The sequence below is a fragment of the Platalea leucorodia genome (assembly GCF_965183815.1).
Source record: "Platalea leucorodia genome assembly, chromosome: 5".
Lineage (NCBI taxonomy): Eukaryota > Metazoa > Chordata > Aves > Pelecaniformes > Threskiornithidae > Platalea > Platalea leucorodia.
The window spans coordinates 13,917,380-13,939,642 of NC_138827.1; the positions used below are offsets into that span (position 1 = coordinate 13,917,380).

The 22,263-nt window shown below is 42.1% G+C and overlaps 2 protein-coding genes across 10 annotated transcripts in view; one reads left to right on the top strand and one right to left on the bottom strand.

Annotated features, from left to right (window-relative positions):
- IQCE (IQ motif containing E) overlaps positions 1–10,007 on the bottom strand; it is a gene marked incomplete at its 3' end in the record, with an annotated part of 28,071 nt that extends 18,064 nt beyond the window's left edge. For 5 of the 8 annotated variants that reach the window (XM_082312964.1, XM_082312962.1, XM_082312963.1 and 2 more), the window contains exons 1-11: positions 9,880–10,007; positions 8,471–8,518; positions 7,773–7,815; positions 6,267–6,407; positions 5,840–5,971; positions 4,785–4,855; positions 3,961–4,074; positions 3,236–3,286; positions 2,637–2,707; positions 2,341–2,413; positions 1,882–1,931 (exon numbers count right to left, since the gene is read on the bottom strand). In XM_082312964.1, the coding sequence (XP_082169090.1) occupies positions 1,882–1,931; positions 2,341–2,413; positions 2,637–2,707; positions 3,236–3,286; positions 3,961–4,074; positions 4,785–4,855; positions 5,840–5,971; positions 6,267–6,407; positions 7,773–7,815; positions 8,471–8,518; positions 9,880–9,921 (836 nt within the window). In that variant the 5' untranslated portion in view covers positions 9,922–10,007. Of the gene's footprint in view, positions 1–1,881; positions 1,932–2,340; positions 2,414–2,636; positions 2,708–3,235; positions 3,287–3,960; positions 4,075–4,784; positions 4,856–5,839; positions 5,972–6,266; positions 6,408–6,542; positions 6,572–7,772; positions 7,816–7,903; positions 7,943–8,470; positions 8,519–9,879 lie in introns of those variants that run through there. The other 3 variants (XM_082312961.1, XM_082312965.1, XM_082312960.1) reach the window with 3 other exon arrangements.
- Positions 10,008–10,413: 406 nt separating this feature from the next.
- On the top strand, positions 10,414–21,498 carry BRAT1 (BRCA1 associated ATM activator 1). 2 transcript variants are annotated; one of them, XM_082312975.1, is made up of 13 exons: positions 10,414–10,641; positions 10,987–11,141; positions 11,921–12,065; positions 12,986–13,358; positions 13,451–13,570; positions 14,718–14,809; positions 15,067–15,185; positions 15,689–15,875; positions 16,269–16,342; positions 16,903–17,005; positions 17,289–17,387; positions 18,423–18,601; positions 18,816–21,498. In XM_082312975.1, exons 1-13 carry the CDS (start codon positions 10,464–10,466, stop codon positions 19,545–19,547), a joined length of 2,556 nt encoding a protein of 851 aa, XP_082169101.1. In that variant the 5' UTR covers positions 10,414–10,463; the 3' UTR covers positions 19,548–21,498. The 2 variants fall into 2 exon arrangements, with proteins under 2 accessions (XP_082169101.1, XP_082169102.1); XM_082312976.1 differs by having other exon boundaries at positions 11,924–12,065.
- The last annotated feature ends 765 nt before the right edge of the window (positions 21,499–22,263 follow it).

The following is a 22,263-nucleotide window of genomic DNA, read 5'->3' on the forward strand; positions in this document are numbered from 1 at the left end:
ATTTTGCTGGTTTTAATAAAAGAGGGAAAAAATCTCAGCTTCTAGATGCGCGAAGTTGTAAAGTTTGTTCACAAAACAGATTTCTAGTGATATGAAATACTTGTTCTTTATTGCTATGAAAAAATTCTTAAAAACTTACTTCTAGAAACAAATGTCTGGAGTAACTGATGGACCTACTTTTGGACAAACGTCATTGCCAATGACAACCACAGAACAGTTTGCGAAGGAATCTTACACCCCATCCACTGGAACAATTACAAGGTAAAGGGGGAGACAGTCTACAATTAGCGTATCAGAGTGAAAAGCTGAATCTAATCTACCTTTTGGAAACTAAAAGAAAACGAAGCCATAAAAAACAAACAAATAAGGCTGTCCAGATGTCATGGATGACTATTCATACAGCTGCCCCAGGCAGGAGGAAAAAAAAAAGTTAAAACCAAAACAGAACACACTGCCAAAAATGGGAAGTGACAAAAATTATAGAAATCATAACCATGTCACTGAGTGCCATTATTTTAGGCTCATCAAAACCTAAATGAAAGAATTGCAGACCATTTTGAGGACTTGAAATGTTGCCTTGTTTCTAGCTACAATTGGATACTACAGCTTCACATATAACTAATCATATTTCAGCATTAATGCTGAAAAAGAGGAGCTAAATGCCAGTGAATGAAGTGAACTTCATCCAGAAATAATGTAGACAAGCATCATGAAAGAAAGACTCTCCTACAACTCTTCCTATGTTCCAGAGTCGTGACCTTCAACATCATTTATTATTTCAGCGCTCAGCCTCTCAGGTAGAGACTGACAGTGATGTAATGGAAAAAGACTGCCCTGACCACTGTTTTTTGATACTATGAATAAATGAGGACAAGGAAGAGACCTGATGACTCATTTTCACCTGTAAATAAATAGGGTGTGATGGCTTACAGCCTAGAGAGTCTAGTCACTACATGCCTGAGCCAAAAGAGATGAACATTTTTTTAAAACAGTGACAAAACAAATTGGAGTTTTCAGTTCACAAGAGACAGTGAATTAGGGAAACACAAGTAGTATACACAATGACCCATAAAGAGTTCTCATATGTTTCTATCAATCAAAATAATTACATCCAAAATTAAGATAGTTGCCTGCACTTAACACTAGGAGGGCAAGCATATTGTGAATTAGTGTGATAACAAATTTTTCTATCCTTCAAGACTATTACCCTCTTCTCAGCTTGACGAATGCTCACTTGCAAAGATGTTTTTACTTCTCTCTCTTACTGGAGGTTTGTCTTTTGCCTTTCATTTTTATTTCCTCTACAGACCATTTACCCTCATCACCACGTATACACCCGCACACTAGTGACAAGCACTAGTACAAGCTTCTCTGACAGTGTCTTACTAGTGCCACTCATGGATATCTCACAAAAGCTACCCTGACCGGCAGATCTGTCTCTCTGTACCACAAGAAAGTAATGTTTACTTCAAAATACCTTCTTTGCACTGTACGCCCTAGAGCAAGATGCAGAACTGACTCGAGTAAAATGCCAAACATCTAGTGAGTTTGTTTCAATCACCAGTGATGTCAGAATAGGTGTGATTACAGGGAAAGATGGATTTTATTTAACAGAGACAAATTTTCAGAGCTTTCATGTACTTCTTAAATAGCTCTAGTACTTTTTCCACATCGACAAAATGATCTATCTACAAGAAAAAAAAAAGTGACTAAGACATATGCCAATGCTGTGAAGCCAACCAAAGCAATACCAAAAAGTAAATCCAGCAATCTAAATGACAAAATAAACTGTTCCCATGTAGTTGTTTTCCATCAGCTGTAGTATGAGTGATATATCAAACACATATATGCAAACATTTGCCTCAAAAGAATTAAACATACTTTTTCCTCATAGTCTCAGATTTTGCCAGGAGGAGTTGGAGACGATGAACCTGCGAAATATGAAATACAGATTCCATTAAGGAGCTAGCTGTGGAAGCTGACATTGCTAATGCAACACATTTGCCCAATAGGTGAAAATCAGAACAACACTCTTTGAGTAGTAGCAGAGGCAGTGATGCCATCACTGAAAATCAGGCTACTGTTACACTGGCTTTCATCTAGACACTTATGGATGTATATCGGTTTCTTTATTTCCGCTTTTTGGTTAACACACTCAACTTATTGAAGAAAAAAAAGTTTTTTCAGTACATATATTTGGAGCTATGAGAATATCTATGAAAATCTGATTCCAATAACAGGTGTGGCTAAGAAACCTATCTAAACCAATCCATTTATACCGACTCAACAACTGAACAACTTCCTCTCCTGTGTGCACATCGAAGGGCCTGTCAGACGTACCTCTTCATAGTAGGTTTCCATAGCCATCCTCATTTCTTCCAAATTAGTGGTCTTCATGTCTGCCTGGAATTTGCTGAAAATAGAATAATACAAAAAATAATTCAGTCAGACCGGCAAAGATGCTGCAATACCTGTTGGTCTACAATTCTGGGCGGGTGGTTTATAATTGCTAATAAGTTCTCAGACTTCATTAAAACATCTTAAGGAACAGAAGAATACAGATGAAAAATAACATGGATTTCAAACTCCCTTTATTATCTCATGCAATACGAGCCTCTGCCCCCCCGAAGTCATACTTAATAGTGTTGTCTTTCTCCTTGAACTGTTGTTCTAGCTTGAGAATCTTCTGCTTTAATCCACTAACCACCTACAAAAAGAACAAAGAGCTCATGAGTCCTAGAATAATCCGGCTCTTGACAGAATTTCCACTTCTCCATAATCTTGCTCTGTCTTTGTAAATTGTACCTAACCAGATATACTTATTCCTACACACTTCAGTACTTAGTAAATCATACGCATGTCTGCTACACTGTGACAAAGAGAACACTAATGAAATCAGATCCCTAACTTATATCTGTGGTAACATAACCAGCTTAATATTTATACATAATCATTAAATAAAAACAACTCTGCCCGTTACCCTGCTAAATTCAAAGCAGCAAATAATAAGGAGAATATGCCCTAAACAGATTGAAGACAAAGAAGGCTCCCTAAAATAACATTAATTCCAGATCTTTGTTACTGGTTTCTTATCTGACTATAGAAATAATGGTTATATGATTCCCTAATTGCTTATTCTCTCTTACTTAATTTTATTGTTTTAATCAGTAGTGTTTCAGCTTGGCAAGAGGAAAAAAAGAAAAATGAAAGCAAAAGGTAATGAAGAAACTACTACCCATCCATTACCAGTCTTCTTTTCCAACAAAGCTCGTGCCAGCTCTGAGCCCTGCAGAAGAAGACAGATAAAGCAAGTGACCAACCTTGCTACTTTATTCTACTGCCAGCTCTTTCCAGAGAATTTTCTAACCGACTCATCTCCACAGTCATTTCACAGTCCAACAGCTTAAATTCTGAAGTCCGTATGCTCATTGTTTTGTATTAGCACACTTCTCCCAAGATGTACATCTGCACACAGAAAATGACAGCCACAAGGAACGCAGTGAAATTCAGGTCTTCTAACTATGACCCTAAATGCTTCTCAGCCTCCTGGGTCTGACAATAAGGCACATCTTTTGATTCCTGGTTCAGGTCTCAGGAACGCATGTGTAAGTCACCATGCAAGAGGTGAACTCCTACTCTCAGGCAAAATATTCAGAAAGTGGGCCTCTAAAGAGACAGCATTTTAATTTTACCTTCAGAAAATAAAAATTTCTTTGCTAAATAAACTTATCTGCACAGCATGGCAGGTAAGCTTCCTTCCTTTGAGCTGAGCTGAAATGGTGAGCTGAGACACTCAAAACAGAAATCCCTTCACACCAACCAACCACATCTCATATTCAAGCTCATCATTCCTAGGAGCCAACACACTACAGAGTCCTGAAATCTAGAGAGACAAGGAGAAGAGGATCACACTGCTCAGCACTCTTTTGCCCCACTTTTCTCCCCCCAAGAAATAGTCACCCTGGAAGGATCCAACAGTTGCTCAATCTGTTTATCCTTTCTATTGTTCTCTTCTTCTAGTCGACGAAGCTTAGTTTTGATTCGATCTCCCTCATTTTTCTGAGCTTGTATTGTCTAAAAGAGGGGAGAAAAATTGTAAGCACATTTTAGAAATAGAAACACACTGAGTTTTCACATGGAAACATGTTTTGATGTCAATAACAATCCAATTATGATGGTCAGGATGAAGCAAAAGAAAAAGAAAAAAAAAGAAAAAGAAAAAAAAAAAAAGAGACCATCACACTGGACCAGAGCTGACAGATAAGGAAAGTGACAGGGCAAAGATAAAAGGAAAAAGTTTAACAGAAAGTCAACCTTGCACAAATGATCTACAACAGCCAAGATATTTGTCTATACGTATCTCTAGTGTTCAACATGCCCAGTCCTCATCTTTCATACACTGTGCTAAACTCAACTGACAAATTGTTAAAATGTGATGGGTAACAGCCGGGGGGGGGGGGGGGAGGGAATAAAAGGAGGTGGAGGGACAAAGAAACCAAATGCAATGAACCTTTTCAGCGTCCAGCTAGGGCCATGGCTGGGGTTCAGGACTGGGTATACTTCAAGGCTTCCACATCCAGTACTCAGAAGTATCTATCACACCATAAGAACAATGAAATTGCCTTAAACAGACACAAGTTTATTTTAGCCTTACATTACAAATGCTAAAGAATTTGGTGGATGTCGCAGCTGCAGACAAAGTATTCTGAAGCAACAGGGCCTGGACATCTATAGGTGGATGGAGCGACCCTATGATTTCTATGTAAGTATCAGAGAGACTGTACCTTTTTCAATTCTATAATTTCATCATACATATCTTCTTTTTCTTTGTAGTCGGGAGTTCCAGGAATATAGCCTACAGAAAAAGGTACATAAAATAAGCAGATTTGAAAGAGGTATTTTTGACTAACCACAAACCTTACAGTTAAAAGAAAATATCTAGAACAGCAGCAAACTGGAAACTAGGCTTTTTTTTTTTTTTTTAAGAAGAAAAATCAGCAAGGAAATTAATTTTAAAAATGGAGGTGAAATGGAGATGTTACTGTATGAAACTTCTGCCTAAATTTCTCCTAATTACTTCTCTTCTCTCTGGTGCTAGATTAAAATATCCATCTCAAGAAAGATATACACTTCACAGAAGACTGCAGTCTTCTCATCCCAACAAATCAATTACATACAAAAGATTCTAAAAGATGTCCAGAATACATGTTTCTATTTATGCCTAACGTGTAAAAGTCTATCATCTTTTAAAGTTGCCAGAAACTGTGTATTACTGTGTATTACCAGTAACAGTACAGGTGTCATTTTAAATAGAAGGGGGATTTTTAAGTTTACAGTTCTCCTTTAAGAAAAGCAGGATAAAAGTTTTAAATTTTGCTCTTCTCATAAAATTCAATTGATTTTTATACCACAATCACATGATAAAACACTTTCTAGAGAAGAAGTAAAAGGAGTCAATTACATAGAATTTCAGGCAAGCAGATGGTTTCTATCAATGGTTCCTAAACTATGTTTTGCAAAGTCACAATAAATTGTCTACAGCTGGCCCATTGAACCGTATTATATTTGCAACGTTTTCAGCTGCAAATGCATGGCAATTTGCAAAAAGTTCTGAAAGCTAATAGTGATTCATTGCTCAAAAAAATTTGGAACCCCCTGTCTTATCCTATTTAGGAATCTCAAAAAGTACCTCATGGTTCATATTTTGACACATATATTTTAATACAGGCTAAACTGAAATCGCTCTTGCTTTACTAACGCTAAGAGCTTAAGCAATGTGTGTTTTTACACAGAAAAAAAGATCATTAACTTTTATCTACCACACCATTACATAGTTTACCATTACTAGAAGAACGAGAATGCTTTGGCTTCTTCATTCCTAGAGCTTCCTTCAAATATTCTGGAGTGCTACTAGAAACGTTAGTTCGCATATGCCCCATGTCAACATCTGATTTCAGAGGATGGCTCATTCCTGCCAATAAAAATGGAACAAAAATGCAAAAATCAGGGATAATTGTGAATTAAATTTGTGGATTTATTCTGAGCAAATGCAACATAGAAAGTTCCAGAGATGCTGTTAATTATTCCCTCTATAAATTCCAATGCTCAAGATCAGATAATTCCAACCACCCAAATAAATAATAGTGAAATGACTTCCTATGTAGCCTATAATCAAATACAAATCTATTTTTTAAGAGTTTATATGTTAAGCTGTCCACAACACTGAATTTTATCCATATATGCAGATAAAGTTTCTATACTAATACCTTGTTTCTGTGATCCCATCCACATCTGCCTTGGGTTTTTTACAGCTGCACTCTCGAGACGTGCACTGCATGTTCCCTGCAGAGATCGCCAAACTGCAGCTTTTTTAGGATACAGTTGTGTGCTAGAGCTGTATGGAGACTCTATAGCAAAAGCAAATATCTCAGCGTTGCATTAAAAAGCTCAAGGTCACAAAAATTCTGTCTGTCTTATGCTTCAAGGTTCCCAGACACAGTCCTATTACTTATAAAAACAGAATTTAACAGCATACTACATACTGGCTTATACAGAGCAATGGGACATTCACCTAAAAAAAAAAAAAAATCACAATAAAGAAAAATTCCAATTCCAAGAAATGAAGAGGCTTAGAAAGAGGCATAGTGACAGTCGTATGACTTAACGCATGTAGAAATAGTTACATGTACAGTTTGGATAGGCATTCTTAAGACACCTGCATGTCTAAATTCATACATAAAATTGACCTTTCAATGAATATATACACAAATACGCTATCAATGAGAAAAATATGCACAGCTAAACAGACAGAAGTAACTCTATAGCTACTAATCCACTAGCAATTTTCTTGCAGTAATCTAAGAACAGAATTGGTCCAATGCAACTGCTGGGGAGGCCCTCACATTACTACTTCAGGTATGGTGGTCAGGTTCAAATACTGACACTAATTCCACTTCAAATTATTAACATAGATGTGCACTATATGGACTAACTAGTTAGTCTTCAAATTACCAAGAGAAGTACATACAGTAGGAAGCAATGTCACAAACATCATAGCTGAAATTAAACAGCTATTTTAAATTCCATCATTTAGGCAAGGAAAGGGATTTCAGGAAAAGAAAGAAGACAGATGTACATCTACCAGAAGAGCATGCCTCTTCGTCAACCTAAAGCAACATTATTTTGTTTTGTTTCTAATAAATTAAATAACAGCAAAGTCTTCTTTGAAACATTCACTGGAATTATAAAAAGGAAAGAAAATGGAAAAGTATAGCAAGAAACACAAACCCCAGGAAAAAAAAAGGACAAAAATCCACATTAAAACTGCAGATCTAATAGTAACATTGTACTTCTAAGGTCACGTGGGAAAGAAAACCCAACAAATGAAACAGAGAACTGCTTAATCTACAAATGTAGGTATCTACTGGATGGTAGGTAGCTCCAGTAATTCTAGATTCTTTCTACACAGCAGGTATCAGCATTTCTCCCACAAGACAAAGAGAAAAAGAAATTCAGAGTGCTTGCCATTAGAAGGAATAACGTGAGAAGAAAGTAGTTTGTGCTGGAAAATCAAGAATTACAACTACTCCATAAACTTCAATATTTAGCCTATAAAAATCTAACTTCACAGGTTACAGAACAAATTTCATAGGTGTGCTCTGTACACACCAGGGAATAATTCTAAAGAGAATAATAAGATGTTGTTTCAAGTAAATCTTCCAGTTCCTGTGTCCCACAAACTGAAACAAAAGAAAAAATCGTGGAAGACTTACTTGGTGACTTTGGAGGCTTGTGAAAAATTTTCTTCTTTAACTTCTGGAAGAGAAAAAGAATTTTTTATGTATTTAAAATATTCCACTTTTCAAAGATTTCAGCATATAATCTCAAAATTGGCTTCAATCACCATTTTGTATGAAGATCATTTGTTCTAACACAAAATCTTCTGTGTAGAAAAGACAAATAGTAGTATTAAGTATATGCAGATTTGGCCACAGAAATCATCACTAGAATTAAGGTGGTGCCTACAGAAGTTTTATGCTACAGATAAAAAGTAGCCTGTTCATGCTCAGAACACTAAGACCTTCCCCAGCAGTAGTAAATACGAGTAGCAGCAAGTTCAAGATGATCACAGAGTAGAGGCTGATCTGTAGAACCATCTAGCTAAAGGAAAGACTTAAGTCAATTCCATTAACACTCTGTAAAAGGATTACTTAGGCCCGTAACTTGATAGAACAGCGAAATGAAACCAAACATCATTTGCAGCCCCCAGTGCCGAGAATTTAGAAGCCAGAATTACATCTGGAATTAGGGGAGGCTTTTGAATCAAACTATGTTGCAATAACATTGTTAGCTCTCCTCTCTGAGGGGTGGCTCATCGGCCAGGAGGCATCACGCAGATGTAGTGTGTGCAAGAACATCCCGAGAGGCCTTTTAAGGCATTCATCCACAGTGCGCCGTTAATAAAACTCACCGTTTCTGTATCTGATTCACAGGTTATCACAGACAGGCTATCATCTCCCTGCGAAACAGAGACATTAACTGTGACAGTTGCTGCTAAGTTATTGGTTATAATACATGTCCAGAAAACTTTATATCCTGTTGCCATCACAATAAAGTTTGCGCACAATACATTCAAATGGTAAATGTGTTACCATTGTTGCAAAAAACAGCATCATTGGCTCTAACACAAATGTTCTGTGGGATGTAGTGCAAGTCCCTTCGGACTCCACCCATAGAGACTTATGCATTTCAGTGCATCACAACAACTGAACCTTCAGGTGCCGGTTCTGCATTCATTTCTCCACCAGTAAGAGTTAAGCAGCAACTCATCCATCTGTCCCCTTCCTCACTCACTTGTTCCTACCCTTGCTATGCTATGGGAACGTTCACTAAATTCTACTGGAGAAGTGATCAGGCTGAGGAAAGAATCCCAAACTAAGGAATCAAAAAAGCGGTTAATTTTTCCTCAGATTGAGCTGACAAGTTTCCCTGTTTCTCAAATATAAGCATATCCACAGCAGAAGGAAAATTTCCACTTTGCTTTCAAATCATCTGAATGTATGCTGCCCTCACAGAAAGAACATTTTCACTTGCTGCTGACTCCATGGTGCTCCCAGCTGCAGCACCGTTCTTTGGACAGATGCTGGCCTATCTCTGTAAGAGGCAGAGTGGGGTGAAGTATTTTTGAGAACCCTGGTTGACAGAAGAGGAGCTGGGATCGACAACAACAGAGCAGTTAAAACAGCTTTTTGTGCTGGTTGAGAGCAAGCAGATATACACCTCACACACCATACCATATAGTTTTTAATTTCCTGAGGCAATGTTCCTTGCAGCACACTGATTATATTTGTTAATTTTAAGGCCTTTTTATCAGTCTGGGAGATCTCTCTACCTAACTGCTGCTATCGCATTAGGAATCGGAGAATGCTGAAGGCACCCAGCCATAATAGGAGATGGTAAACAACAAAACATTCACCAGGATATAAACGTGCAATAACAAAAACACCCCAGTCCTTGGAAAACTTCACAGTCCCTTCGCTCTTGCAAAACAGGCCCAAGAAGAGTCGCCTACGACAGACAACAGAACATGGTGGTGGCTCCCAGCAAAGGGCCTCAAAACCTCCGTCTGGCTGCTGAGGGCGAGGGAAACGAGCACCCCCCACCGTGCTACCGGCCAGCCCAGGAGACGCAGGCAGAACCCAGAACCCACGGGCTGGAGACGGACCGAGGCCGCCCTCCTCCCTCTTCTAGCCACCGCCTCGCCGGCCTGGAGAGCCTGAGCGGGCTCCAGGCTTTGCCCCGGCCCCGCGGGCAGGCGGGAGCGTTTCCCAGGCCGAGGCCGGGCCCGGCGCCTCCTCCTCCCCGCCGCCCGCTCCTTACCAGCTCCCCCTCCGCGGCCGCCTCGCCGGCCCCCCGGGCCATGGCGGGAGGGTGGCGGGGAAGCCTTCGGGGGCGGCGGGGCCCGGCTTGGGGCAGGGGGCGGCCGCAGCGGCCTGGGCTGAGCGCCGGCCTCCCCCCCGCGGCACTTCCGGGTTGCGGGAGCCATGGCAACGCGCCGCGCGGCGCTGGGGCGGGCCCGGCGCGGCGACGCCTGCGCAGAGCCGTCGGAGGCCTCCGTTCCGCTCAGCTCCGCCGCCGCCTCCGGGCACCGCCAGGCGGGCCCCGGCCTTGCTGCGGAGCGCGGGTGCCACCAAGCGGCCCCGAAAGGCAGGAAACCCCGCTGGGGTGGGGTGCGGAGCGGCCCTTGCGAGGGCCGGCTGCGCTCCGCCACCCGCCAGTAGCGGGCGCAGGGACAAGGCCTGGCGGAGGGCGGCCTCTCACGGGCGCTGCCTTTAGAGCAACCGCCGGACCCTCCCGCACCCGCGCCGCCCGCCTGGGCCACGCCCCCACCTTTGCGACACTCGCTTTGCGGCCGGGGCCGGTGAGGCGGGTCTGGGCCGGTGGCGGGGCCGGCGTCCCCCGCCATGGCCACCCGGGAGCCGCGGTTCATCGCCCCGGCCCGCCGCCGCGTCGCCATGACCCGCGAGTGCGCCCTCCTGCTGCCGCGCGTCTTCGCCGCCCTGGCCGACCCGCGGCAGCCCGGCTCCGACGACACCTGCCTGGAGAAGCTGCTCGACTGGTTCCGGAACCTGGCGGCGTTCGGTGAGTGCCCGCCGCTTGCAGGCCCACCCCCCCACCCCCCACCCCCCAGCCCCTGCCGCCGGTGGCCGGCAGGGGCTTGTCCGAGGGGGAGGGAGGCCTGCGGGCCGGGACCCCGGGGGAAGCCTCCCTCAGAGGTGCCGTTCCCTCGGTGACACCTGAAAACGCCGTTCGGCACTTGAGGCCTGTACCTGGGCTTGGGCTTCAGGGGAACCCAGATTCGTCTCTAGCCGTTGTGAGGGGTGACACTCAGCTCAGGCAAGCACCTTAGAGTTATAAGAGGGGACAGAAGTGCCGGTAGTGACCCTCTGTTTTCCGGCCTCTCCTGGGGCAACACTCGGTCACTAGATCCTACCGTGAAGCTGCTGCAGGACAACCCCTGTCTGACAGAGTTCATCACCGCCGTGCTGGCACTGCCAGAGCCCAGTCCGAGCATCCTCTCCTTTACCCTGCGGTTAGCTGGGATACTTGCCGCTTCCGAAAACCGCTTCCAACACTTGCAGGTGAGTCGGCTACCCAGGTACCTGCTGCCACATGTCTGTTTCCTTCTTCTATACGGAGGACACCTGAAAATGTACCTGTCCTGCTTATAAAATTTCTGGCATACATTGAACAACTCAGCAAACAGTGATAAGATAATGAAGACCCACAATCATACTGTTCGTTTTCGCTTCTCATGTAAAGCTGCTGTCTTCTTCTGTCTTGCCACAGTATTACTATGAATGTCAATATGTAGTGCTACTCATTTTCAGTTCGAAACAGTATGTGGGATAACACTATCTCACAGCAGTCATTGCAAAATATTGTATCCCTGGGACAGATCCTGTAGATTTAAACTGCACTAACAGATGTAGTTTTCCCTCCATAGCAGGTTGACAGGAAATCTCTGATTCCCTGCAAAAATGAGGGAGTTTTTTAAAGCCCTGTTTTCTACAATAGGATGCATTTATAGTACAAAACTCAAAACCCAAAAGGCTTCCTTCAGGGAAGAGATGCATACAACGTATAAAGCAGTCTAATGGAACTGATACATACATAAGATGTCCTTAGCATCTTAAAAACAAGCAATTTTGGTTTTGAACACCTCTATTGCTTAGTCCGTGAAAGAAGCAGATGTTGAGTTTAAGCATAAGATTCTGAAAATTTTCTATTTTAGTGATACCTCTAGCAAGAGAAGGTTTCACTACAGTATTGATACTCTTGACTTGGATGACAGAGCAACCTCTCCACTCCCCTTGAGTCCCTTTGCTTACCGTTTACTCTGTGTGTTCTCTGGCCTCAGCAGGAGAAGCTGTTGGTCAGGCTCTTTGGCAGGGATGGGCCGCTGAGCGCAGTGTGGGAAGATGCATCTGTGCGCAGTGGCTGGGTGGAGGGTGTGCACAGCATGATGCATCACCAGCCTGCCCTCCACTTCCTCTGTGATGGTGGTGAGTACTTCTAAGACTGGTAACTCCTCTAATCCTCTCTGTCTCTTCCACTCCAGTCTGTTGCTCAGATGTTAAATGAGAGACACGGGAATTTTCATTTGTTTAAGATTAAAAATAAGCCATTTGTCAAAACCACTGAAGTCATTAAAAGTTGTTGGGGTTTTTGTTAAATTAGTTACACATTTAATTTTTTTCTTCCCAAACACTGAAGATGGTGCCCTTTTTCGAGGGGAAAGGCACATCTTACGAAACACATGATAAAAATAGTTTATTAAAAGCCTTCTGTATTCTTATTTGTAACTCTTACTAAAAGGTACATTTCAGTGTGATTTTAGTGCAGAAAATCTAACCAGGGGCTCATTTATCTCTTAACACTTGCAGTATTTGCAGTCCCATTGTTGTTACACGGGTATGTAAATTCTGCTGTTAACACCAACTTTAGATCCCATGTACAGAGGGGCCTAAAAGACTGGACTGGTATTAATGTGCAGCATGCGCTGCTGTCCATGTGATGGAAAAGTAGTACTGTTGCTGCTGTTCATGTTTTTCCTACTGGTTGTGTCTGGAGATGGTACGCGCTCCTTCCATAAATACACAGTGAGTGTGCTGTCAACTCTCCTAATATTACCAATGTTATACTGAAGTCCTCTTCTGTTCCTCAGTTATTAGAACACCTGAGGATCTGAAAACAATTTTACTTTCTTTTTTTGTTTGCTTTTTGTTTGTTTTTGGTTAAGCTCTGGCTGACTTTGAAATGCCATAGACACTACAAAATAAAGTATAAAAAATGCCACCAACACCATTTAAAGCTGTGTGGTACTTGTATGAGAATAATACATGGTTGGAGTGCAAAAAGGCTCCACCTCACAATAGGAAGGCTGTTGTTTTTTCCTCCAGTGACTTGTTTTGTTTTCACACAGGAGGCATAGAGGCGATCTTCACTCTGCAAGGGGATCCCAGCCTGTTTGTGGCTTCAGCTGCCAGTCAGCTTCTGGTGCACATGCTCACCCTCTCTGTAGAGTCTGAAACGACTAAACCTCTCAGTACAAAGGACTGTGACTGGCCAGCGTGTGCCCAAATGATTATAAAGCACATAGAAGATTCCCTTCAGTCCAGCTCTCCCTCTCACATCAAGCAGTCATTAAAACTGTTAACTAGTTTGTTTGGCAATTGTCATGCTACGTGGACTGAAGTACTTTGGTTAGGCATATCAAAGCAAATAGAATCCTTTTTGACGGAAGAGACTGTTCAAGCACAGCACATGCTGGCGAATCTTTTGCTTAAGATGGCATGGTAAAGATCTTCTGGGACCTTGGATCCAGTGATGAAATATATCTGTTTCCACCATCTAATAAGACGTATTACTTACACTTATTTCTTCTCAGGTCCCCTGTGTTTTGTGACACCGAAGGCAGTTTTTGGGCATTAGTGACTTCTGCTCTGGAACACTTAACCCCAATACAAGCAGGTCCTTTGGCAGTGGGAATTCTGAGGCTCTACAAATGGTAGGACTTACTGCAATGAAATTTTTGTACTCTGCAAACGTTTCTGTACTAATATCTCCAGTGTCTTTCCAAGAACTGTTTTTTTTCCTTGCTGCATTTTCCACTATATTCCTTTAATACATAAGACCGGTTGGCAAGAACCATGCTAGCAGCTAACAAACTTCAGACACTGATAGTAGAATAATACAGTTTCAAATAGAGAGAAATGAAAGGAGCCAGTATCATGTTTGTGTGTATACCCTTGCATCTTACCTATAGCCAGCCAATTTCAGGAAGAAATAGCATACTCCTTTAACTTTATACTGCCAAGGTTGATTAAGATGGACACAATTTGACTGCCTGTCAAAACCAGTAGTCTCTGTTCAGTTTCCTCTTTCACAATAACACGGGCTAGTGTAAGAGCTTTCACTGCTGTCCAGCAGAAGTGTGCATCTGGAGACTCTGTTGACAGCTGTAGAATAACTAAGGTTAGAAGGAACCTGTAGAAGCGATCTAATTCAACCTCTTGCTCAGTGCAGGGCTAACTTCAAAGATAGATTAGGTTGTTCAGGGCCTTCACCATTCAAGTTTCCAATATCCCCAAGGATGAGGATTCCACAGCTTCTCTGGGCAACCTGTTCCACTTTCATTTCACTGTGAAAAGTATTTTCCGTATATCCAGTTGGAATCTACCCTGTTTCAATTTAAGGTTCTTGTCTTGTTGTGCACCTCTGAGAAGTCTGCCTGCATCTTCTCCATAACTCCCCTTTAAGTAGTGAAAAAGCATCAAGAAATTATCAGATGAATACAGTACATACGGATACTGATTTACAGGCTAAGTAACACCTGTGTCTTAAGATACAAGGATACCATTTTGTTGCCAAGAAATGCCTCTCTCTAAACCCCCTTCTTACGTAGAATCCCACTCTCTATTTGCATAGCTTGATGAGGCTGCTTCTAAATTCCAGAGCCATTTCTCCTCTGCTTTCAGTTAGTGAGGGAAGCTTGGAAGAAGGCTTGAATCGCAATAATACTTTCATTGCTCTGTCGTTGCTGGCTTGTTTAAAAGCCTGCATGAAAAACATTATTCTGCTTAGCATTTGGGGGCAGATGTTTGGGAAGGAATTGAAGTGTTCTTGTTTTGGTAACTGCTGTTTCCTCCTTGAAGCCCACAAGATGTGAGGATTCAGGCACTGACTGTTCTGCTTCAGCCGATGGACTGTATTTTGAGAGCAGCCTCCCAGCCTCTGGAATATGCAGGTACAGTTGTGACAGAAAAGTTAGAGGCTTGTCTGCTTGATAGTGTTTTAAGTGTGTGGTGCAGACAAAACTGGAGGAGGAAGAGTAGAAGTAGTCAAGGACAGTAGCAGTGTTTGTGGTGAAGTGCAGCATCCTACTGACAGGTGCATTTGAGGGGATATTCATACTACATCACCAGAATATCTTGATTAACTTTAAAAATCACAATCCTTTGTATTCACTAACGACCCGAGCTCTTCCCTTCTTTTATCCTCTAGGTTTGCTGGATGAGTCTGTTAGTGATCCCACAGCTGTTGAAAGTCTTCTGTCCTCCAGGTCATCTTGTGCTAGTCTCTTGTGTCAGACCCTCGCTCATCTGGAGGAGCTGCTGTCTCTGGTAACATTCAGAGAAGGAAAAAAGCCTGGGGATCAAATTGGTCCTTGAAAGACAGTGTTAAGATTGGTTGCAAACTTTTGCAGTAGAGCTTAACAGAACGTGGAGAGGAGTTGACAATAAGGGCTTCTATACATTAAAGAAATCTAGCATACTAGACTCCAAATAGGAAAACAGGAATATTGAGGCTTCTAAAGAGGGACTGCACTTAATTTTAAATCCATCTTCACAAGCTTTGTTACCGTACAGTACTTCTACTGCAATTACTGATCCAGTGAAAAAACATAAATTGAACTGCTTTCCCAAGCAGTGAGAAGAATGTCCTTCTGTCTGTGCAATAGTTCTTGGGAGCGAGGAAGATAATTTGTAGTTATTAGCATTGTGGTACCTTAAGAACACACTAAAAATTGCAATTTTTGCTGCCTCCTGACCAAAAACTCCTGCTCTGTATGAACACTTGAGACTTTTGCTGGAACCTTTTTTTTTTCTTTCTCCCCTCCCATTAGATTCATTTGCCAGTGGATTTACCCTATACATCTTTGCTACGCTCTCTCATGACAATATTACAATTCTGTAATGGCTTCCTGAGTCCAGCTTCTCCTCTGGGAAGCACGATAAGCCAAATCTTGATCAATTGCTTCAGAGTACAGAGGTCAGCTCTTGATGTCCTAGCAGCACTCTCAGAGCGAAAAGGTGAGTTATCTTTGCACTTTAATTTTTTTTTTTTTAAATTTTGGAAATACTTGACTATTCTGTAGTTGCAGAATTTTTCATTCTCCTTCACTGACTTTTCTGAATGAAGACTACCACTTCCATTTTTGAAACTTGTTCATTTTTTCCAATTCTTCCTACTTTCTTGGCTAACCTTACTTTCTATCGATGAGCTAGGGCAGGTAATGCTGTAATTAAAAAGGTTTTAGTGGTTCTGAGAAATTGATGTTTCTCCTTTACTCTGAGGACTGTACTTGCTTTCTTCTCCAAAACAGTTTTACAATCCTGTGCCTTTCTGTATTTCAGCAGTCGAATTGTAATTCAACTGCTCCTTCTCTCAGTATTGGTCCTTTAGTTTTGTTTTCTACGTTTCAGGCTGTGACACACTTATGGGAAGTCTATTTGATGTCCTTCTGGCATACCTGGAGAGCCCGAACACCAGCCCTACTGTGAGTATGGAACTAAGGAGAGATCCAAGTCTATTAGCTTACCCCAGTGGGATGTGGTTCTGAGAAATTGTCTGACAATAGTTGTTTCTTAGCACAGTTTGTATTATAATATGTAGGAGACTTGTCTTGGTTCTGGGTGGCTTGCAGGAAATAGCTAAAATTCTAATGAGTGAGTAACTGACCACTACATTGAGTGTTCTGAAAAAGACAGGAGCCATCACATTCAAGAGTAGCACCAACATACTCAACTTGACATCGAAGTCTTTGCATTAAGGGGTTTTGTTTTCTTGCTTTGTTTTGTTCGAGTGACTGACAACTGCAAATCAAAAGCTGGAGGTACTAGAACTTGGTAATACTAAGCTGAGAACGGGCATTTTCTAGGTGTGTGTTGGAAATGTTATATAAGCACTGTGTGTGGCTTACTTCTTAGCGAGGAAGCATATGGGCTTGTTTACTCTGAGAATTTGTCTGTAAGTTTGAGGCTAAACCAAATTTTATCTAGCATAAAGGCGACAGTGCCTCCTCCTGTAGTAAAGTAAATCTGCTTTATATTGCTTCAGGTTCTAAAGAAAACATTTCAAGCTACATCCAAGTGGTTGGTACGCTTGCAGGAACTGTCCTGCTCCAACAATCAGTGGCAACAAACTGAGAAGATTTTGAAAGGTAACGAAGCTACTCACGTTGGGACAAACAGCAGCTAGTGGCATACATGAAATCTGCTCTTGCCTACCTTTCCTGCTCAAAGCACTTAAGATTCATTTGTTCAAAATTACGTTGAATTTAGGTTTAGCTGCCCAAATAGTGCTTTGAAGAACTCTGGGAGAAGCACACAGCAGCAGCAAAAGGGATTGCATCAGATAAAATGATACAGAGGTTGTACAGTGATTGCTTCAGTAAGGCCTCTTGCCTTTCATGTCCGTTCAAGCTTGTCACTTGGCTTTTACAGATGTATTTCTGGTGCTGCAGAAGCATTTGTGCAGTCCTTGCTGGGAAGTAAGAGATTCTTCTCTGGAGTTCCTCACTGTCCTGATTGAATGCTTGAGAGGTAGGTACAGAGATTTAACAGTTGAGATTGGAGGACTATTTCTTTTAATGTTATGAAAGTCAGTCAGGCTTGTGAAGCATCCTCTGACCCGTAACTGGAGGGCTAAGAAAAGAGAAGCATCAAGATTTTTACTCTTAGATCATGATCAAAATCTGACAAAGAGATTAATAAACTTGCCCTACTTTTCTGTTGAACTCAGATTGCTGTGCCCTCCTTAATGGCAGTTTTGATGAGTTAAACCGAGGGGTGTTGAGACAGTCATATACGTTGAGACACGTATGTCAAGGCAGGTGACAATGCTTAATGGCAGATAATACTTTCCCTTTTTTTCAATTTGCAGTGGAGTCTGTTTAGTTTCACTCAGCAGGCTGGGGGCTGGGATTTAGGAGGCTAAAAGCCTAGATCTGCTTTGCATGCTTTGGATTAATTACTGATTTTCCACTCTACCAGTAGCTTAGGCTTTGCAGCAGGTAGCACTAAGGCAATGTTAATTCTCCTACAGCAGCTCTGCAATGTTGGAAGAGAGGGGGATGTTGTCGACTACTGTTGTCCCCAGGTCACAAAGGAAGTATCCATCACGCCCAGCTGCATTAGCAGTTTACCCTGCAGCCCCTCTCAGTGCTGCAGTTGCATTCTTTTTTCTTTGCCGTATGCCTTGGCAGCAAGAAAGGAAGACTATTTTTTCCTCCTTTAAGCAAAGGCATGAGTTTGATGAGGCTGAAACTATGTCCCCGCTTGCCCGGAGAAAGTTTTTTTCTTGCTGCTAGAACAACTGTAAATGGATTTTTCCAAGTTCCAGTGTCTAGCAGGACTTGACTGAAAGTCACCGAGCTGCTGGAAAATGGGGAGCCTGACACAGAGCATCTGTGCTCTTGTGAGCAGCTGCCTGGTCTCTGCAGTGGCTCAGCTCACTGGCAGCTGTCCCTGCCGTCAGTGGGCATCCTTGTATGACGCAAAGAACTGTTTGCATTGGAAACAGCTTCATGCTCTGAGAGAATAAAGCCTCGCTTCTTTGGATTGCTGTCTTGTTTACAGACCAGGATGAGTTCAGGCAGTCTCTCCTGTCTTCAGAGGTGCCGAGGCTTACAGAAAATCTTCTTGAGGATCCAGAAAGCTACGTGCGAGCGAGTGCTGTGACTGCTGTGGGACACTTGGCCTTCATTACTTACTTTGCTCCAGAGTCACCTGTCATAGGGAATCAGTATAATAAAGAGGTATGATGACTTTGTGTAGCCCACTGCAGAATCAAGCAGAACTACACATCAGTTTACTGCTGTACTAATAACTTTCTTCACAAGTTATCTGCGGTCTCATGCAGGCAGATTTCACAACCAGTAATGAAGAGACTAGGTTTTTTACTTCCCGTTTTCTTGTTTCTTTGCATGTTCCTCCCCTCATTGTGCTTTCTCTTTGTCTTTTTACATGTAGAACACTGTAGCAAAGCTTCAAGAAATCTTGTCAACAGATTCAGAGGGCTTTCCTAGGAGGGCTGTGATCAGCGTCTTCACCAAGTGGCTGAGACAAGGCTGCACAGGTCAGCTGGAAGATACAGAGCAGTTTGTCTCTAAAGTGATCCAAACTGTGGAGCATGACTTAGACTGGGAAGTCAGACTTGGTGGTTTGGAACTGGTTGAAGTTTTCTGTAGTCAGACAATTTGCCAACTTGGCCTTCCTAAATGCCTGTATGCTCCCGTCTCATCTGCAGTCACCAGTTCCATTCATCAGAATGAGTCGCTGCAGATATTTTGCCGAGCAAAACTGTTCAGCTTTTTGTTTCGGTCTTTATGTGACTGTGACAAACCAGTAGGTCAGAGAGCCTGTGATATACTGCTTGGCTTAAGAGGTGATTTCTATCCAATTAGTACCCTGAAGGATTCACAAGGGACTGGAGATTCACCTGTAGGACATGGCATTGCCTGGTTACAAAGGACGCTAAGGCAGGGTTCTCTGGCCCAGAACTTCCCCACAGATGGTGGTAATGGGGTGGATTTTCAAAATCCAGAGAGCATGATGCTAGCTTTGGCTACAGTAGACTTAGAAGAGCTACATGATGAGCTAAATAAAAGTAGTGACCATGTGGAGAAAAGCCCTCAGTCCCTCTTACAGGACATCCTTGCTACTGTGGGGACCATAGAGGAGAATGAAGCTGACTGTTACTGAAGACATCTTTTGCTCCAAGGGAGCAGTGCTTAAGCAGTTTTCTTCTGGAGGAGAATTTTTTGCTACCAGTCCTGAAGTCTTTCTTGAGACAGGATAAAAAGTAGTGTTCCGCTGAATGGAGAAAGGGATGGTTGCATTAGCCGTTAAATGGGTTAGAAAATATTTGCTTTAATACTAATGAATTTTTTGTTAAAAAGTGTAGTCTCCAATAAACTGTGATTTATTTTTTTCAAAGTAAACACATTAAGAAATGCATTTGTTCTTTTTTTAAGTCCTATGTCTTTTAAGAAAGAACCAGACCATGCCTACATAAGGAAACATTTTTAAAAAATATAACAGTGACTGAAAACAAGTTGTTGCATGCTCCTTTTGGAGTCAGAGTAGCTAAAACTGATGAAGACTGGTTTTAAGGGACACTTGTTTTGACCTTATCAGTATCTCCATTCTAAAAACAGAGTTCTTGAGTTCTCTGTTGCATTTTGAGGTCTAGAACAGAAGGTGGCATTTAAACAGTCAAAAGCTGATCATCCTTAACATTACAAAAACTTTCTTCCATGGATAACGTACTTGTTTGATCTCAGTAGTGACACTAAAAAGCTGACTTTGTTTTTAATTGAAGTCAGAAGCAAGTCCATTTTGCTGAATTTTTCAAGTGCTCCTGTTCTCCATTCTTAAAGAACTAGGATAGCTTCTAACTAGTAAGACAAACTGACACCTGCAGCTTTTTCATGATAAAATAGATCTATGCTTAGCTTTGATAAACAATTAGGAAACAGCAGCTATAGTGCAAATGGCAACACTATTTTCTGAGCAAAAATTGCCAGTTTTTTAAAAACTCAGGGAAGACTGTAGTTTGCAACTTACTCCAATGTCTTACCCCATGCTAAGAAGCTTTCTGAAACCTAGGGAAAAAAAAAAAAAAAAGGAGTACCTTTACCAGTAGGTCAAACCATCCTGTATTCCTTTTTGGCACTGAGGTGTTACTTGGCATCCTTCATCCTCCTGCAGCCTATGTAGAGGCAGGAACACAATGCTCGTTTTGGGCTAATGGAGGCTACAGCATCTAATGCAGTGGAAGAACTTCCACAATCTCCTCCTTCACTATTATCCCTGCAGCAGTACAATGGGGTGGGACGTAGTTTGAATTTCTTGCTGCTGAGGTTGAAGATTTACTCTATGCCTTTCAATGAAGTTAGCACACTCACCTATCGCTCTGTGCACAGCTTTATGTATGACAGAGCCCTTGGGTGTTGTACCAGCAGCTGTTATTAGGAGAAAGCAGCTCTGCTGCTGATACACAATTCTACCTGAGCAGGGTCTACACCTGGCAAAAGACAGAAGATATTAAAAATCAGGCCTTCTCCTGCCACTGTGTTTTTCTCAGAAACTGAAAGGGTTAATGAAAGAGAGGGGATTTGCTTTTAAAGAAGCATGGATTGTTTGTGGAGTTCTAGCAATCCTGTCAGGTGAAGCGATTATAGTTCCAAAACTAGCATTATGTGTTGGCAGTAGGTCGGATATGCTCCGGGAAAGGAGACAGCAGGTTGTGGGGTAAACGTCTTCCTCCCGTTCAGCACTAGAATTCTTGAGATTTCAGGGTTATACAGTTTAGGAGACTCCAAGGAATTATTCAAATATCAGCAAATTGAAAAAGTGACTTGTTACAGAAGGGAAACTCCACTGCTTATTACCGAGGTCTCTTGACTCCCAGACCTATTAATTTTTAATGGAACTTACTTTCTTTTTATATCATCTGGGATGATGGTGACATTATTAAGTTCATACTGTTTGCCTAATTGCAGTCCAAAGTCTTGTTTATACACAGGATGCTTGTACTCTAAAAACCCAATGTACAACAAACTGGGAGGGCTCCTTATCTTTAGAAGGGGAATTAAGGACTCCTTTCATCTTTCATTAAAAACAGGTCTCCACCTCCAGCAATTAGGTGACTCAGTGCTGATTTTGTACTTCTCTCTCTTCTGAGCTCACTACATTGCCTTACTTTGTTTTCTCTGCTGCTCTAGTTACAGTAGAGATTCTTATTAACACTGATATTCTTGGACTAGCATCCTGCACCTCATACTTGGGAGAAACATGAAGAGTCATGAACATCTGAGCAGCGTGAAGAACAAATGCCAGGGAATAGAGAAATTATGGGAGACGAAAGCAGAAGAAAAATCCCATGTTTCTTTCCATAGAAAATGATGGCAGTGGGTCTTGCGAGATGAAAATGTAGCTACTGAACTAGTAAACACACACCAGCAACTACTCATGTGAATCACCCATCATGCTGGGAAGCCATACCTTCTATCGGGATGCCCATCTTTGCACACTGTTAAGAACTCACATGCAAGCCCTACTCCACTTACACTGCTAACTCATTTTCAACTCACTTCTTACCTACCAAAACTTTTTTTTGCACCTCCACAAGATCCTTACCCCAGCCACACAGCTTTCTCTTGGGTTAGGAATTGACACCATGTGCTATGTCTTGCCAAAAAGCTGCGACTGTGGTGCACCTGGGGGAGGGTTTAACTCTCAAGGAGACAGTCCTGAGAAGCAGCCTTGGTACCCCCAGACGCATACCATGCATACTGAGCGCTCACTTCAACAAGTGCTGTTGCTACTTACCACTTCACAAGGTGACCAACAGTGGTCCCTGCATAAACTCTACACACCCAGCTCGCTCCTGTCACATAATGAGGACTCCAACCAT